The following is an 18,849-nucleotide window of genomic DNA, read 5'->3' on the forward strand; positions in this document are numbered from 1 at the left end:
AGAAGTAGGTTGGTTATGCTTCCCTTCACAAGAGAAGGCTCATTAGGCAGCATAGTCAAATTGAAGTTGCGGATCAGAGTGTGAGAAGGAAGTCTTCACAGCGTCGATGATAAAATGAGATGGGTTTCTTAACTACTTCTGGAGACTCTGTGTGAATGGTTTTCTTACAACTTGCGGTGGCGAGGTCAAACCAGCTCTGTACAAGAAACAAACACCCTGTCCAACATTGAAGCATTCGTAGAGGGGCGTTGTGGGGTGGTATTGTAGGAAGCTCCGAATTCATGGCAATCGTTCTCTTGATTCGCGCTTGCAATGGATATGATTGAATTGCTGTTCGTACCAGCAGGAAAGGTGGCAACGTTGTAGACATCCACGCCTTAGAACAATGGCTAAAGATGATGGGTGGAACAATCTCACGGGTTTGTAGCGATGACAGGACTGATCAAATGCGAGCTGCCTGGTGGTGAGACGAGGGGGTGAGAGAGGAGCAATAGAAACATCACATGCTTCCAAGTTTCCAACAAAAACATCTAACATAGTATCTGGAGCAAGCAATGGGTTGCTTTGCTCTTCAAATGGTTTGGAAGCCGGTTACGAAATTGATCGATACAATCCGAAAATGAAGGATTCAATTAAATGTTTCCCATCAAAATAATTACACTATACAAAATTACGAAGGGTTAAAATTGCTTGAAGCTGCTAATCTGAGACAGCAACAATTGTATCGAGTGTGTGTGAAACCGTGAGATAAATGATAGCTTCAAACTTTCAAATATGCTGATAACTATTTGGTCAGCAGTCCATAATAGCTATTACTGAGAAAACACATAAGTCATGTGAGTAGTGAGGGAAGCAGAGGGCGAAGATCTCCAGCATATGTTGGCGGCGAGCCTATTGTACTGGCATTGCATGAGTAAAACGTGCTCCTATGTGGTTGATATGGAATGTTTGACGCATAATAGTACCAGTAGGTGCGAGAGGCAAGCATGTCTGATTTGTGATGGATATAATCTACCAGCAGGTGTGATTGCGGATGTGGAGGAAGTAGGATTTAGAAGTGGGTAGATAGTAGATAGTCAACTCGAGGGGCAGGTTCCAAGAGCGTACATCATCATATGGTTGAGGATCATGGGTATCCATCTATTGCAGTAATGCACACACAAGGAGTGTGCAAAACAGAAGGGAGAAAGCAACGCGTTTGGTGGCTTGGAGCAAAGTCGCTGGTCTGGTCTGGGTGTGCACGCGTCGTCGCACCTATCTCTGAAAGAATGGTACCTTAGTTTAAATGATACAGGCCATGTCACAACGTTCACGATCACAGGTAGAAGAATATTTGTTTGAAAGATTGATAACTAATCGTAATTGTTATCTGTTGTCATTAGCTCAGCGCACCATCGCTGGCTGAATAATGTACAGCCTGTAAGAACGCAGGTCCCCCATAAAATGAAATGAACTCCATGCCGTAAAACCCTTGTAAGATACCCCCAAAGCATTATCATCCACCCCGATCCATCGCCATTGTCAATCGACCTAAAGCCGAAGCGCTTTCAGGCTGAAGACATCGAGAAGTCAAAACAGAAACCAAATTTAACCACGCTCACCACGGAGACGACGGGCGAGTTGGATATCCTTAGATTGGATGGTGACACGCTTGGCGTGGATGGCACACAAGTTGGTGTCTTCGAAGAGGGAGACGAGGTAGGCCTCAACGGACTCTTGGAGAGCACCGATGGCGGAAGATTGGAAACGGAGGTCGGACTTGAAATCTTGAGCGATTTCACGAACGAGACGTTGGAAAGGGAGCTTTCGGATCAAGAGCTCAGTCGACTTTTGGTAACGACGGATCTCACGGAGAGCGACAGTTCCTGGCTTATATCTAGAAGGGATCAGCTGTTGTTGAAACAATGAATAGCGAGTGAGTAATTACCTGTGGGGCTTCTTGACACCTCCGGTAGAAGGGGCGCTCTTACGGGCAGCCTTGGAAGCAAGTTGCTTTCTTGGTGCCTTACCACCAGTGGATTTACCTATGAAGTGTTAGAGCGATACTCAAGTAGTGATGTTGTTGTGGCGGCGTGGAAGAGTCGCGTTGTTGGAGTGGCCACCGGTCGCAAACGTGATGTATTGCGACCGGCGCGACAGAAAGGGTATTGATTGCAAGGTAATGAAGAGGGTGAGGATAATAACTTACGGGCAGTTTGCTTGGTACGAGCCATTGTTGATACTTCTGATGGATAAATTGATGGAGTTCTTTTATGGTTGCTGTGGATTGATGAAGTGGATATTGAAGTGGTGGTTGTATGATGTAGAAGAAAAGAGATAGAAATGGGCGATGGCGATTATTTGTATCCGAAAGTACGCTAGTGAGTGATTGATTTGGCTGTGCTTTTGTGGAAAAACAGAAAACACGCTAGTGTAATCTGTGGGAATGGAAGGAGCTTTGAGTTGTTCAAATCGCTTGAAAAAAGAACTTTTGTTTTTCAAAGGAAAGCGGCCAATGAAAATTCACCGTGTGTTTTTTAAAGCGGTACAGAGTGGATTGATCCTTTTTTCGAACAAGGATCACGCTATGCAACTCCCCAGCCAAGTGCGACCGGATGGTGAATATGCTGGGGAAAGATCCGAAAGAACCCAATAGGTACGCGCGGGATGGCATTTGACTTTGGATCTGGATTTGCAGGCACTGTACTGCGGTGTGCTCTACAGGAGGGAGAGGGAAGCTACTGCTACTAGATAGATGCTGCTGGCCTCGTCCTGCGAGTGCATCTCCCATGTTGGAATCATGACTACATATCACATATCAATGCTCGAGAGGCTGTGTGTTGCACCTCCGAGTTTCAACCTAAAGTGTCTCCGTCTGCCCACCGTGTGATCTACCTATCGCCTATCTGAGCAGTTGGCATCAGCACACATACACGGTGCACAGTAGACAGACATATGGCTGACGGACTGACTGACTGACTGACTGTACCTGCCCCATGAAGCATAAAACCCTTTCCTCTTCCGTAATCCAGCGCCGGCCCTTTGAGTTCTCCCTTTTACCTAATTTTACAGCCTTATTGCATTAATCAACCAATCTGCCATTCATACGTCCGCCCTCCAGCCAATCATAATTCCGCATCGTGCTTACCAAGCTTGCCCTAGCTAGCTGTTGATGTTGAGCCGATTAGTGTTAGCGTGTTTTGGACTTAGCGTGGTGATGCGGAAGGGGCCTTAGTGCATCTTCTGATAAGAACTACAGAACTTCTTCCCAAATACCATTTCTTATTATCTCCATACTCTATTCCACAACGCCATTGCAAATTTCCAAGCAACCAAACACCAATACCCCAAACACAATCTTTAATAACCCACATTCATCATGACTGGACGTAAGTATCTTCCCTGTCCTTGCCTCGCCTCTGACATTCATGCAATTGGATTCATTCCTTCTCGTCGCGTTCAATTTACTAACGCGTCTTTTTCACAGGCGGAAAGGGTGGCAAGGGTCTCGGAAAGGGTGGTGCTAAGCGTCATCGCAAGATTTTGAGAGACAACATCCAAGGCATAACTAAGCCAGCTATCAGACGTCTCGCACGTCGTGGTGGTGTCAAGCGTATCTCAGCCAGTAAGTTACCCCTGCGCACATATCATACGAGTACACGTCTAACGTACTCACTTAGTGATCTACGAGGAGACCCGTGGTGTTCTGAAGAGCTTCTTGGAGGGTGTTATCCGCGACGCTGTCACATACACTGAGCACGCCAAGAGAAAGACTGTCACATCCCTCGACGTTGTTTACGCACTCAAGCGCCAAGGACGTACTCTCTACGGTTTCGGTGGTTAAACGGTTGCATATTTACGGTTCTTTTCTACGTCTATTATGAATTTTCTTCCTCGACTTGTTGTGTCGGAAGATGGGTGTGTTACGGAAATGGGTCTTTGCTTTCAGGTGTTTATTGTATCATAAGGATATTGGGGTATTCCGGCATGGTTGGTCCATGAGATAATCAAAACCATCAACACACAATTCTTGATCTTGCACATCTGTTCCAATCGTGAATGTTTTTCTGTACGCGTCTTTCGATCCCGTTGTTGTTTGCTGCTAAATTTGGACGACGCGACATCCTTGAATGGTGCCACTTTTCTCCTTTCCCACAAACCTCGTGTCACCGCCTTCCTCCAATTTATGCCCTCCATAGAACTTGCCTTTACTAATTTTTCTTCATCATGCTTGTTTGCCTTTTGTAACAACTAATGTTCTTAAATAAGACGATGTTATCTAGTATATTATTTGAGCTTTCCGGTAGTATGGGGTCATCTACGTTAGGATCTCAAGCTAATACATGAACCAATTATTCCCAGTTACTTTGTATCATTCAACTTCAGGGGATGTTAGTATGTAAATCTCCATATAGTGATGCGGTTTCGGCTTGAAGTAATCTTTACGCACGTGTTGTCTAATCTACCGTTTCTCATTCAAGTTTAGAATCCTCCCGCTTTATCCTTTTTGATATTAAATATAACCTTCACCGGTAACCCCCATTTTCTGTTGGGACAAGATACATGTCTGCTTCATATCAGCAGTCCTTCTAGTACCCGATTCCCTTCTGTTTGTTCATCCTCGGACCGCTCTGCTACCTGGTCTGCACTTGTGGAGAGGTTGAATTGAGCTTGTGACGAGGGTACTTTATTTAAATTTGATACCTGACAGCTACATACATACTTTGTTCTTCGCTGTACAAGCATAACTCTGGTATTTCTCGATATACAAGACACTGTAGCCTCTAGTACAGTCGTCTGTCTGTATATCTGGAGCCTACTCTATATGTGTCCGCCTACGTGTTCGACATATCAGGTCTGCATGTAACCGATGATAGAGTCTTTGTTGAGTTCTAAATCCTTCCCCCTCGTCCCTTGCCCACACAGGGAGAGGCGGGATCAGAGTATTAGAAAGGCTAGTCAGGTTAAGCTTTTTCAAGTTGTCATTCGAGAGATATTCAATGTGGGTTGACTAGGCGCAGAGTGAAAAAAAGGGATACTGTCATGTTGTTTGATATGTCACTTGATGTGATGAGTGAAAGTTGAAAGACTATCAATCGTTATGTGTAACATGGTATGTATCCTCCTATAAGGAGTAAACCACACATGTTGCTCTTATTCTGAGAGCTAGGCAAGGTTTTAATCTTCTCTGGATTGTCCGGATGTATGTGTCCCTGAATGGTCTTAGGAAAGAAGAAGTTTGAATTATATTCACTGATCTTGGCTGAGTCTCTCAAGAACTCATTGCGTGATGATGTTAAAGATAAGTATATTTTGTGAACCTCATGCTGTGATGAACATAGCAAACGATATTGAGTTGGTTGTCTTATTGCAAGACTTGGACTACTATAATTCAGGCTTTACAGACATTACTTTACTTGACTATTTCATTTCTCGAGTATTCATTATCTATCGCCTAATAAACACTTCGCTATTAAGGTAATGCATTACATATTATCTGTACGTGTTCTAGTATATTTCGTAAAATATCACAATACTATATATAACAATCAAATTGATTATACAATATGCGACAATAACCACGAATGTCAAAATTCTTCATATTAACATCTTAGCTGGAGAAATACTACTTGAAATCCTTCAATTTTATTCTCAAATTCTCAAAATATGAATACCTTAAATGTATACATACTATATCATATGTCAGATTAATTTGAAAAGCCTTCCTTCATCAAAACTCGTTTTATTTAAAATTAAAATTAAAATCAATCCTTTGTTTTGATAATATAAGAATTTCAAAATTGATAATATTTTATTCAAATATCAATAAAAATGAGTTAATTATTTCTATTGATTTTTATTTCCATTAAAAAAGAAATTTGAAATCAAAAACTTTGAAAAGGTTGCGAAATTCGCTTAATTTTGTAAGAATTAACTCGAAAAAAAATTATATTTAAATCTTATATATACACTAATTCAAGAGTATGAAACTAAACAACTATTATATAATTAATTTTAATTCTACAAATATAAAATTCATTAAAAGATATTTAGTATATAACAATCAATGTTTGATTGAAATGAAAAAAATGATATTTATATTTTATAATATGATTAAGAATAATCAATTCTATTCAGAGAAAAAAAAACTAATATTACAAACCTTTTTATTGTATAATTAACTAATTCATTTTATAAAGACATTAAATTTTGAAAGAGGTATATTAAAACAATAATTCATAATCATTTGTAAAACTTAATGAGTTTATTTAAAAAATCAATTTCATACGAATTTTATTGAGGTTACTATATGTACAAAACTTTTAAATTTAAAACTATAGGAAATTTTTGCGGAATTTTCGATTTTTTTAAATAAAATAAGTAAGCAAAAGTTGTGGCTATAGCTTGTAGTATTCTTAGCGAAAACACATCAAAAACTATCATTTATTCAATTTTTCAATCCTTTGAAATTTTAATACAAAATAGAGTAATTCTAATAATTTTTATTAGAAATTATAGAAAATTATAGAAATTACTTAAAAAAATGAATGAAACTTTTTTAAAAAATTTTAAATTTTTTTTTTAAGTGAGATATAGAGTTTTGAAGTTGAAAATTCCAAAAATTTCAAAAAAAAATGATTATTTTGTATAATAAAAGTATTATATATTAGAATTTTTTGAAAATTTTAGTTTTGAAGTTTTATATTTCAATTATAAAAATTATAAAAACTGTTTTATTCATTTTTTCTGAATTATTATTTAAAAAGTTTTATTATATTGAAATTTCAAATTTATAATATAATAGTTCGAAAAATTATCAAATATTTAATTTTGTATAGTAAAACATCATTTTTGAAGGGATTTTGTTACGAATTGATAAAGGATACCACGAGCTATGGCTACAAACAACTCTTACTATTATATATCCTCCTGTTATAAACATTACCTCATTTGATAGTAACTTTGAGTGTTTGTCTCACGTATTAATATCTATAGGAGTATTCGCATCATTTGTTTTAATCTATATTATTATCTTTTTGTTTAATATTACTATTTTAAAGAATGTGGAAAATCTGACTGCTTTTTAAAAGAGATCAATTTGAACATCACTATTTGATAAAAGAAAATAAAGCATCTAAAAGGGGGAGTGTACTTCAATTTGGATATTTTACAAAAAGCTGAGATATATATCTCAATAAATTTATAATATAAAGTTGAATTCATTCAACTATACCTATAGATTTACATAAATAATTGTCTCTATAACTTGAAATAAGAAAACGTATTTAAACATGACAATAGTCTTATATGTAACTATACGATTGTTAAAAACTTATTAATATGCAATAACTTTAAATATATTTCGAAGTTTGGATTGTTCAAAGCTCAATATACTAATTTAAAAGCACAAAAAAGATATTTTAATAGATAAAGAATCAAAATATAAATACAAATCATATTACTACATTGGTTTTTGATTCTAATAAGAATATTGAAAAGGTAAGAAATCTAAGAAATCTAAGAAATCTATATTATGATTATTTAATTTTAAAGTTTATTCGAACAAAGATCTAATAGCTATATAGTAGTAGTGATAGTATTTGCTACGATTCAATGAGATAGTATACCTACCTAAAGTTAGCCCTAAAAATCTCCTTGAAAAACATATGATAAACCAATATAAGATTTCAATTTTGAAATCTATTTGTACTTTGGTTTTGATTTTATCAAAACACTTTCATATTTCGTTTTAGATTTTTGATTTAATCTAATTATTATTTACACAATAGTATTGTTTGAATAATTAATCTATAATTGTATAGTTGTAAACTTAATAAAAAATTAATTTTGATTTAAATCAAATATTGATCATTGAATATATAAACAAGGGTTATTTTATTCAATGTATTTTTTAATATATTTTTCAAATAAAATCTACACAATTACAAACTTACATTTTGTTTTTATCAATAATCAAATTCAACGTTTACTTTTTATTTAATTCTTTTATTCAATTTCAGGATTCAATGTCTGAAATGTATATTGAATATTAGATCTGAGATTTTGGATTATCGATTATGATCAATCATAAAACTCGGTATTTCTATATCCAGTAAATATATAATTCGCTTATTTTTTTCGGAAAAAGATCAATGTGTATATTCATATATTTTACCATATCGATATTGGTTATTGTAATGAAGATAATAATTTGGATACATTAAACATTATCAAAATGAAATTTGATATTTTTGAAGATGGTATTAAAAACACATTTACAATTATCAAAGCCTTACAACTTTTTTCAAAACTTTCTTGTTTTGATTAACTTAATAATAATGATTATTTTTATATATTATGATTCTTTGTATAACTATTAATATTTGTAATCAATTTTCTATTTCTGTTATAGTTATTATTGACTTTGAAATACTTATAGAAACAACTAAAGTTAATAGGTCTTTCAATATTAAAAATATGTGTTTTGGAATGAACTTAGAAACGTGCCATCAAGAAGATCGTTATTAGCCTTATATTTAAATCAAATCGCTTATAGAATATTAAAGTCAAGAACGATTATCAAATGCAAGACTTCTATTTTAATGAGATTTCAAATTTCATTTTGTAATAAAGGTTTTTTGGAAATCACAAAAAATAGTACATTGATTAATACTTCAGATGTATTTTTGTAACTATACGTTCAATTTTTATTTTTGTAAATAGAAACATTCAAGATTTGCTTTTTGATACAACATAGTTTATTTTGAGTGGATTATATTATCAAGTGAGTCACTTCAAAATACACAAAAATAAACCCTCTTTCTAATATTGATATTTTAATGATTAATAGACATTCTTTTTAAAAGAAAAAAGATCAAATAATACAAAGTTCGTAATTCCAAAATTTAATAATAATTTAAATATTTCTATCATCTTTCGAAAAAAATCAAAACTGTTCCAAGTTTCATTACAAAAAAGCTATTTTAATAATAACTCGCATGTTAATTTGATTTTCTATTATTTATATATAATTATATAATTAAATTTTATAGTTTTATGCTTTATAGAATTATATCAATAAATAAAGAAAGTATGAATTTAGACGTGAATGAAACTTTATAAATTCTTTGTAATAATCTACACAACTATATAATCCACTTGATAATGAATTATATTATATAAGTAATAAGCAATTCTATGAACTTCGGAAAAATCTAAAATTCAATATATTATCATAAAGCTCCCTATTTAATTTGTGGATTTATTCAATAATATTTATATGTAAATAAAGAAAGCCTAATATACAATTAAATTTTATTATAATATTAGAGATCATTTAAATATAAATCTTTACTATTATAATTCGACTAATTATTTTTTCAAAACTTTATTATTCTCTAGGTTATAAGTTATAGCAAAAATATATAACGTATGCACTATCTACAATTATAATTTATAATAATATAATAATATATCGTATTAACTACTTTTTAAAAAATGAATATTTTATTTCTTGAAGATAGAAATTTGAATAAATAGTTATGAAATGATGCATTTAGAAAAGAAAGTATTTTTCCATTATATGATATGTAAAAATGAAAAAGGGTTTGTATTTAAAGTAAATAATATAGAAGATATAATGGATTCGTAGAAGCAAACCAAGTAATTATGTACTTCATATATCTATATAACAAGCCATTTTCATATTTGCAGATTCATAAAACCTCTTCTGATTAATCATAAATAATGTGCGAAACTTTCTATTGATTGGAACTTAGTTTTTCCAATCAAACAAAGGGAAAAACTATATAAAACAATTTCAATTCAATATACAATCTTAAAAGGAAAGAAAATTCGATTAGAAAAGAAATAATTAGATTAAAGCAATTCAAAGCTTTCTAATAATTTAATTAGAAAGATAATAGGAAAGATAATAGGAAAGAGATTTAAAAAGAAAATTAGAAAATGAATAAAAAGAGAGAATTAAAAATAGAATTAAAAGATTTTAAGATTTTAAAGTTTTAAAATTTAATTATATTTTTAATATCTTTATATAAACTAGAAGTAAGGATTTTGTAAAATTTATGAATTATTATTATTATTATTATTATAGTTATAGTTATTATTTATAAATAAATCTCGAGCGTAGCGAGGATCGGGGGCTTGGGGGCTGGCCTCCATAAAGATTAAAGAAATAAAAATTGAAATTTATAAATCTTAAAAAAAAGAAAAAAAGAAAAAAAGAAAAAAGCTTCTATGAATCCACAGTCTGAAAAACTCTTTTTCCCCGACGGCTAGTATTGATTAATGTACAACTAGAAATAACAAGAAATTTTTCTTTTTTATTAGACGTATTCTTTCTTATTTAAATATGTTAATAAAAAATATAATAAAGAACTTTCTTTTTTAATATGTTTAAATTTGATTTCAATTTTTCAAATCTTTTTTGAATATACACTAGTTTTGTCTTCAATTAGTATCAAAAGATTAGTTAATCACCTAAACTTACTTTCATAATATTCAAAATCATAATTTTATACCTATGTATTTATATTTTCAAGTAAATTTCTAGGACTAATTTCTTACCGACCTACTAAATATTAGTAAGTTTAATGAATCTTATTAATATATTAAAACTAGAATCCATGTAATATTACATTAGAAATGTATTGATCTCAATGATGTAAGAATGATATATTTAATATTGAATATCATAAAACTAATTTAACATCAATATCGTTATTATGAAATTATCAAATATAATAGAAAATTTCTATTGATTGTTTTGTTTGATAAAATAATTCAATCTTTCGAATATTTAAATGTCTTTAACTCTGAGAAAGCTAGAAGAAATATAATATAAAATCTTTTCTCCAAAAAAAAAAAATTCATTGTAAATTTATCAAAGTTTATTTAAAATTTGTTCAAAACTCGTATAATTGTTCTAATAAATTCTTACTAAACATTTACATTATTATTAATATTTAAAATTGTTCAGCTTATAATTTACAATTTATATAGAGAATATTAGTTTGATATTTAATACATAATTAAACTTTTATTATTATCAAAAAAATAATAATATTGTTCCCTAAAATGGCAGGAATAGACTTTATTATTTAATAAAGATTTATTGATTAATTACATTATTACAACTCCTCGAATTTAATTCAACACTTAAATTCATTCTTCATAAAATTCAACTAAAATTACTTCTATACCTATCAAAAATTTGAATATAATAATACATATTGATTTTCAATCTTTGTTCTTCCTTTCAAATTTGTAAGGTGAAGACTATTGTAAAATACAGGTGTAGTAAAATCATGAGACTTTTCATTAATTCCTTTAAAACCGTTTTTCTGAACTTGTATAGGTATGAAAATTCTTTGGTATCGGAATATTGATCAGTCCGATGCTGATCTTATGTTAATGCTTATAATAAAACCCTTTTTCTTAGGCTTTTATTTTTGAAAGCTTTAAAGCTATTTAATAGCCAATTGTCATTATATCGATATATTTTTGAAGCTTCATTAAATTCTATAGTAGTGAGCTAGTTATATAATACTTATATCCTCATTTTACGAGGTTCAGTTTCTTAATAGTTCTAAAAAGGAGCTAAATTGTAGTATAAAAGTGTTAAAAACTCATTCAAAATCTAAACTTGAAAATTATGAGAATTACAGAAAAAGTTGTTTTTCCGCCTTATTCTATTAATATTGATTCGATTCCGATAAAATGATGAATCATATTCGACAGGGTTGCTTTCCTCTTTTGAGGCTTTGCGTTTCCGAAAGCATATAACACCTATAAAATTAGAAATCGATAGTATTTCGCTAGTATATAGAATCACTAGAACTAGAAAACCCTCACAGTTCTGAAAGTTCTGAAAGTCCTGGAAATTCCACCTGGGTATAAATTTGAAAAATGTAGAGTTTTATTTACTTTTTGTTGAGTTTTCGAAATCTAAGGGAAATTGTAAAAATTCAAAAGATTTGGAAAATTTTGTAAATAGTTTGTTTGTTTACTTATGAAAGTAAATAATTCTACAGGGGTGATATTTAGCTTTCTATTAGATATAAATTATTTGAAATAGTATCAGCTATTTATAATCAGCTTTAGTTAGTAAACTTAATTGATTATAGAAAAGTTAGTTAAGCTTATTTCTTATCTAAGAGATCCAAAGTGTTATATAAAGATATTATTATTTCAACAACAAGATTATAAACAAATATTCTGCTAAGATTCTGTAAGCATTATTTAGAATAAGATATGCTTTTTCGAAAAGATTTTTCTTTTCTGTCTAGGTGTATTGGTCCCAAGACTTTGCTAACTTTTATTTAATTATTTTTATTCTTTCCAAAATAAAAATATGTTTTGCGAGAATGCATCATAAGTATTTTAAATTATTCGTATTAAAATCGTTTTCTTTCTTAGCTTCTTCAATTCAATCTTATAGTTAAGATAGACATTATTTTGATCTGAATGGTATCGACTGTGTACCATTAATATATTAAAATCTAATTGAAATAAGATGTTCTTTAAGCTTTTAAAGTTATTCCCAAAAAACTAGTTGCTAGTTTGTTTTAAAAGAAAAAAAGAAAAAAAGTGTTAGAGTTAATACATGAAGTGAAGACTAATATAAAATATAGGTATATAAATCATAAGACTTTTTATTAATTTCTTTAAAATCTTTTTCTAGAGCTATATACAAAAATTCTTTAGTATTGAAGTAATGGTAGGCCTGATGCCAATCCTATATCAATGCCTGTGATATTTTATTTTATCAATACCTAATAGAATTGAAAAACTATTAAAATAATTATTCCATTCAATAATATCATAATTATTTAGTGTACAGCTTAAAGGAATATACAAAATCGATTTTATTGGTTTACTATAAACTTATATTAATCCGCATATACTTATAAAGAATTGAATTCTTATAATTTAAAAGAAATAATGAAAAATATTTCTGCTACACTACACCTAATCGATTTACTCCTATTATTTATTTTAAGTATTAATAAGGTTTTGAGAGTTAGTTTCATCGTTCATAAATATTTTTCGCATTATAACATGTTAAGTTTTTTGATAAATTGATAAGAAACTTTTCAATATAAAAGAAAATTAAATCTGAATTAATTTTTATTAATTATATAGAAAAAATCAAGAAGGAAGTATTCAAAAGACATTTAATTATTTTCATGTTAGTTATTTTCCTTTTTTTTAATAATTGGAATATAAGGAATATTTGAGAGTATTTGAGATCATTTTATTTGAAAATTTCAAAATTAATCCATAATATATGGAATCTGAAACATATTTCATAACTAAAAGCTGATTAAAAAAAAAGGATAAATGCTTTATACAGAATTATTAAAATACTAAAACTCAAAAAACTATAACGTGATTTATCATTGAGCGGAACATATCATTAAGAGAACCACTCTAAATATATATAAAATTCGTCTACACATAACCAAGCACTTTCTTTATTTATTGATATAATTTTATTTTTATTAATGAATGTTATAATTGTTTATATAAATAATATAAATATTCAACTATTTATTAGAAATCTGATTTAATATAATAGTTATTATTAAAAAAAATTGTAATGAAAATTGTAACAATTTTCTCTCTATTTTTAATATAATGAAAATATCTATATAAAAGCTAGATTTCTGAGAAGTTGAATTTTTATTATAATTTAACATTCTCTTCTTTATCGAAAATAAACATTAGTTATTAAAATAAGAATATTAAAAAAGATTTAATTTTGATATATTTTCAAATGATCTATATAATGATATAATTTATATACTGATGAACTATATTATATAGAAACTAGATTAATAAAAAGTTAATTTTCTATTACTATTTAATATTCTTTTGATTTTGAAGAGTAATTTTTGATTATTAAAATATGAATATTAGAAATAATTAGTTTTTGATGTATTTTGGAAATAATCCGCTTGATGATATAGTCCGCTCAATGATGAATCATGTTAAATCAATTTTTTTTTTATAAAACAATGCTTCATAAATTTCGAGTTCTTTGATCATACAATTGTTGTATCAATAACTAATATTTCATTAGAGAAATTGTTTGTTTGATAATTGAATTAAAAACTCAAATTAAAGTTTCAAAGCTTTTAAAGAATTGAGTATATATTTTCAATTAACTTAGAGATTTGCAAATACAATAAATACGACAAGAAATTTTAAATCTTTAGGTTTAATGAAAACGAAATAGGAAACAAATTACAAAGAGAATTAGAAAAATAATTAGAAAATATCCATTAAATTTACTAGACTTATTGTTATTCAAATATTGAATCTATATTCCATTTAAATTAATATCTAGGTATAAATCATCTTTTCAAAAATGTTTAAATTTCTGAAAATCAAATAATAGAAATCTGTTTGAAATTTAATATTTATAAGTTGTATATAATACAACTGTAAATATAAATCTGGAATAATATTAATAATTATAGAAAGTAATAAAAAGATGATGGTTATTTCTAATTACAAAAGATTGAAAAAAGCTTATATAATTGTTATTTATGATCTCTAATTTTTAAACAATTTGAGATACTTTTATTAATTGAAAACTGATTGATCAAAATGAATAATGTAAACGTTATTTATATCAAATATTGAAACGTTGGAAAGAAAAATTAGAATAATAATTATAAGAATAATAAACAGTTTATAAATAATATTGAAGAATGAATTGTTGATTATTGAGAGTTTTTGAATAATACCATTTTTTTAGTCTTGAAATCGATAATTTTAGAACTACCTAGGTATTCATTGTTTTACTGATCGAATAAGTAAACAATTGACTTGATAATTTTAAAAATTTAAAATAAATAGTTGACATATATTTGTTATTCACTATTTAATTAGAGATTTTAGATTGAATGATAATTGTAAATACAAATATAATTAAAAGGGTAAATTTCAAGTTTTTAGATTTAGATTTATTAGCATACCTATACAATAAGATGTATGGACTCAGAATTAGACTTACAGGTTTTGAATGAATTCAAATTTAAAACTCTAATATATATAAATTCATGAAAAAAAATGAATCCCAGACTTAATAATAACTTTACTATTCTGTTTTGAGGTTAAAAAGAGAGGTAAATGAAGTATACAGATATATTAGATTCAAATTTAATTTCTAATCGAAAAAATATGAATTATGAAATACCCTTTTATTCCAATATATGTACAAATTACAATTTCGAAAATTTAAGACTTTTGAATAATCTAAATTTTCGGATTTAAATAAAATAATAATTAGACTCTCTCAAATTTTTGACAATTGAAAAGTTATATAATACAAATATAAGTAGGTACTTACGTATACATTTTGAGAAATGTGAATTAAACTGTTGTTATGTTTAATTATAAACGATTGAGAAAAAGTATTTGAATTATAAAGTAATTTAATTTTTTAAAAAGAATTTACTTATTAAACTATTGAGATGTAGTCTATATAAGAAACTCTTTATTTAATTTTGAGAATCAACTAAAATTATATTATCGAAACCATTTAAAACAAATTATATTAAATTGAAATGTTTTTAATTCCTATTTCTTTGACAAGTGTGTTATAGATATCATAACTCATATTATTTATGACATTAAAATAGCTCTTTTTAAATGATTTGAAATAACAGGTATTCGAAAAAAAGACTACCTACCTAGGTACCTATACTAAGAAAAACAGTCTTCATGTTTATTAAAATCTATAAGTTTTTTCCAAAAATAAATTCAATTAAAAATGAATTATGAACAAATTAGAAATTTATTATAAAAACTGTTTGAAATTACTGAACATAAATCATAAACATATATTGTGAATAGATATATATATATATAGATAGAGTGATTAGATCAATAATGAATTTAATATTAACAACAGGTTGATAGTTGTAATTAATATGAAATACGATTTTTGGTAAAGAATCTCACAGGATAACATTTTTATCTCTTATTTGAAAAATAATTAGACTTCGTTTATGATTAATGTATTTTCAAATTTATACAATATGATTTTTCATTACAAAGAAATCCATTTCAATAATAACTCTTACATTAATTTGATTTTCTCATGAATGATTAAATTCATACCTATAATAATCATGTGATTAAATTTTATAGTTTCAGATTTTATAGAATTACATAAATAAATGAAGTACGCAGTTGTACAGAGACGAATTTTGTCTGTATTTTGAAGTTGTTAACTTGATAATAAATTAACCTATATATACTAATGAGTTATAGTAATAAACAGATGTATATGAAATTAAGAAAAAATTCATTAAAGAATACCACATATTATAAATTTATTACTAGGCGTTAATTTTAACATTATTATTTATAATTTAAAAAATGTATACAATAGAATACAAATTCACATATAATATCAAATGCATTGTAATCAGAAATACTAATATCTTTTTAAGCCTTGATTTTATATTATATAAGCCTATATTATAAATAAGTTTAATGTTAATGTTATTATAATATTCTGATTCTGTATCATAAATATTTGAAACTTTAGAAATAGGTAGTTTTTCTTTTTTACTAAAACATCCTAATTCAGTGTTTAAATTTTTCTCAATTTAAGAAAAAAATTATATTAATGTTCTCGAATCTTTTAGATTATTGATTAAAAATCTGCAAACTGTAATTTTGCTATAACTTATAAAATAAAATATATAATATTAATCATCTCAATAGATTGATATATCGATATAATTTATAATCGAATAAACTATAAAATCACGTAATTCATTTTTAAGCATAGTAAAATCAATCTTTTCTTGTTATTTATATTTTGATTGTTAATGATTTCTTTTCTTTTTAAAAAAGATAATGCGAACTATTCATAGAACTTATTTGTTATTTAAATATCTTACCTAATTTTGTATCATAAAACCCTATTTCTTTGAACAACTTTTCGTCAACTCAATATTCAACATTCAAAATAAGTTTTATATTATTTATATTTATTAATGAATATAATACTTTTGGGAAAAATTGAATTGAATAAATTAAATTAAAAAAATGAGTAATTATACATAGACAAATTCTACACAAAAAGAGAGGTGATTTGCTTAATAATAAATTATGTTATACAGTCCTAGTCTAATAAATAATATATATATCGTTGTTTATTATAAAAGATTTTCCATTCAATTTTATTATACATTATCAAATGTTCATTAGATTTATTTTTAATAAAACTTGAAAGGATGGTTCTTGAATATTATTACATCATTGCTCTAATTATCATGATGTTTATTGTTATATTACAAGCGAACTAAAAATTCAGGAAATTTTCTAAAGTGGGTTTTCCCTATTTTTGATTTGATTGTTGACAAGTTCAATTTCTTTTTTTATTATTGTGTTTGATTTTTCCACTCAAATATTTATTGTTTATTTTTATTTTAGGAAAAGATGTTAAAATTATGGTTCACATGGGAGCTCAATCATGGGGAGCTAGCTTTATATTAGTATGAGCTATGGCTTACATCAGAGCTCTTTCTCTCATAGCTAATTTTCACTACACTTAATGAAATTGACCTTCGAATGCCCTCATGTTTTACCCCGTGCTTTCCGCTGTACCCTGTGAAGAGTCATACTCAAAACAAGAGATGATTTATTCAATAAAACAGAGATTGATATTGTTTATTAAACCCGACATTTGATAATTTTTAATTATGTTCTCTTAGAATATTGAAATGTTTTTCATTTTTTATAAATGTTTCGATTAAAAAATAATAGTCCACGGGTATGAACGAAAATATCAAGTTTAATAAAAAATAGAAAATGACTAAAATTTGAATTTAAATTCTCTTTCTTATTATAACATCAAATATCGTTACATCAAACATAATGATAAAAATTAAAAACGTTATTAAATATATAATTTCCATCTAATATAATAGATTCAATTTAAGAAATGTTTTAATACTTCACTTATTTCATAATTTATTTAAAAACTAGCCGTCGGGGAAAAAGAGTTTTTCAGACTGTGGATTCATGGTAGCCTTTTTCTTTTTTCCTTATTCTTGAGATATATAAAATTTTAATTTTAATTCTTTAATCTATATGAGGCCCAGCCCCCAAACCCCCGATCCTCGGCACGCTCGAGATTTAATTATAAATAATGATAATCCATTTATATAATTTATTAATTAAAAATACTAAGATTTTAATTTAATAATTTTATCAATTAAAATAGTTTTCTTCTAGTATTGATATGTTATTTATAGCTAATTAACAGAGATCTTATAAATCTATAATAATAATAATAATAATAATAATAATAATAATAATAATAATAATAATAATAATAATAATAATAATAATAATAATAATAATAATAATAATAATAATAATAATAATAATAATAGTTTATAAACTTTACTAATCTTTTACTTCTAATTTATATAAAGATATTAGAGATGCAATTAAACTTTAAAATCTTATAATTCTCTTGCTAATTCTCGCTTGTATGATCTAACAACTCACTAATTAAGAATATTAAGATTTTGATTTGATGACTAATTAGATTTATAATAAGATATTTATATTGATGTTTAACTTTACAATTAAAATACAAAAACTAATAAAAATAATATATTTCAAAAATATATAATAAACTTTACAAAATAAATCTTCAATAATTGATTTACATGTTTTTAAAGAATTATATATTGAATTGAAATTGTTTTATAACAATTTAGCCTTTTTATTAATTGGAGTAACCCTACTCTAATGTTGGTATATTACTTATAATCAATTAGAAAGGATTTTATGAATTTACAAATATAAAAATGA

At 27.6% G+C, this 18,849-nt stretch overlaps 2 protein-coding genes across 2 annotated transcripts; one reads left to right on the forward strand and one right to left on the reverse strand.

Annotated features, from left to right (window-relative positions):
- Positions 1 to 1,363: 1,363 nt before the first annotated feature.
- BCIN_13g04410 (hypothetical protein) lies at positions 1,364 to 2,348 on the reverse strand. The gene is made up of 3 exons (XM_001548612.2): positions 2,189 to 2,348; positions 1,928 to 2,024; positions 1,364 to 1,876 (listed from the first exon to the last, which is right to left on the reverse strand). Exons 1-3 carry the CDS (start codon positions 2,211 to 2,213, stop codon positions 1,588 to 1,590), a joined length of 411 nt encoding a protein of 136 aa, XP_001548662.1. The 5' UTR covers positions 2,214 to 2,348; the 3' UTR covers positions 1,364 to 1,587.
- Positions 2,349 to 3,237: 889 nt separating this feature from the next.
- BCIN_13g04420 (hypothetical protein) lies at positions 3,238 to 4,020 on the forward strand. Its single transcript, XM_001548611.2, has 3 exons — positions 3,238 to 3,368; positions 3,467 to 3,604; positions 3,660 to 4,020. The coding sequence occupies exons 1-3, from the start codon at positions 3,359 to 3,361 to the stop codon at positions 3,821 to 3,823; spliced, it is 312 nt and encodes a 103-aa protein (XP_001548661.1). The 5' UTR covers positions 3,238 to 3,358; the 3' UTR covers positions 3,824 to 4,020.
- Positions 4,021 to 18,849: the final 14,829 nt, after the last annotated feature.

This window comes from Botrytis cinerea, chromosome 13, assembly GCF_000143535.2.
Source record: "Botrytis cinerea B05.10 chromosome 13, complete sequence".
Classification (NCBI taxonomy): domain Eukaryota; kingdom Fungi; phylum Ascomycota; class Leotiomycetes; order Helotiales; family Sclerotiniaceae; genus Botrytis; species Botrytis cinerea.

Excerpts from the sequence above, each read along its gene's own strand:
- BCIN_13g04420 (XM_001548611.2), top strand. Across the intron at positions 3,605-3,659 it reads TGTCAAGCGTATCTCAGCCA|TGATCTACGAGGAGACCCGT; the intron begins GTAAGTTACCCC and ends GTACTCACTTAG.
- BCIN_13g04410 (XM_001548612.2), bottom strand. The coding sequence starts at position 2,213 with ATGGCTCGTACCAAGCAAACTGCCC. Across the intron at positions 2,025-2,188 it reads TCGTACCAAGCAAACTGCCC|GTAAATCCACTGGTGGTAAG; the intron begins GTAAGTTATTAT and ends AACACTTCATAG. Across the intron at positions 1,877-1,927 it reads GGTGTCAAGAAGCCCCACAG|ATATAAGCCAGGAACTGTCG; the intron begins GTAATTACTCAC and ends GATCCCTTCTAG.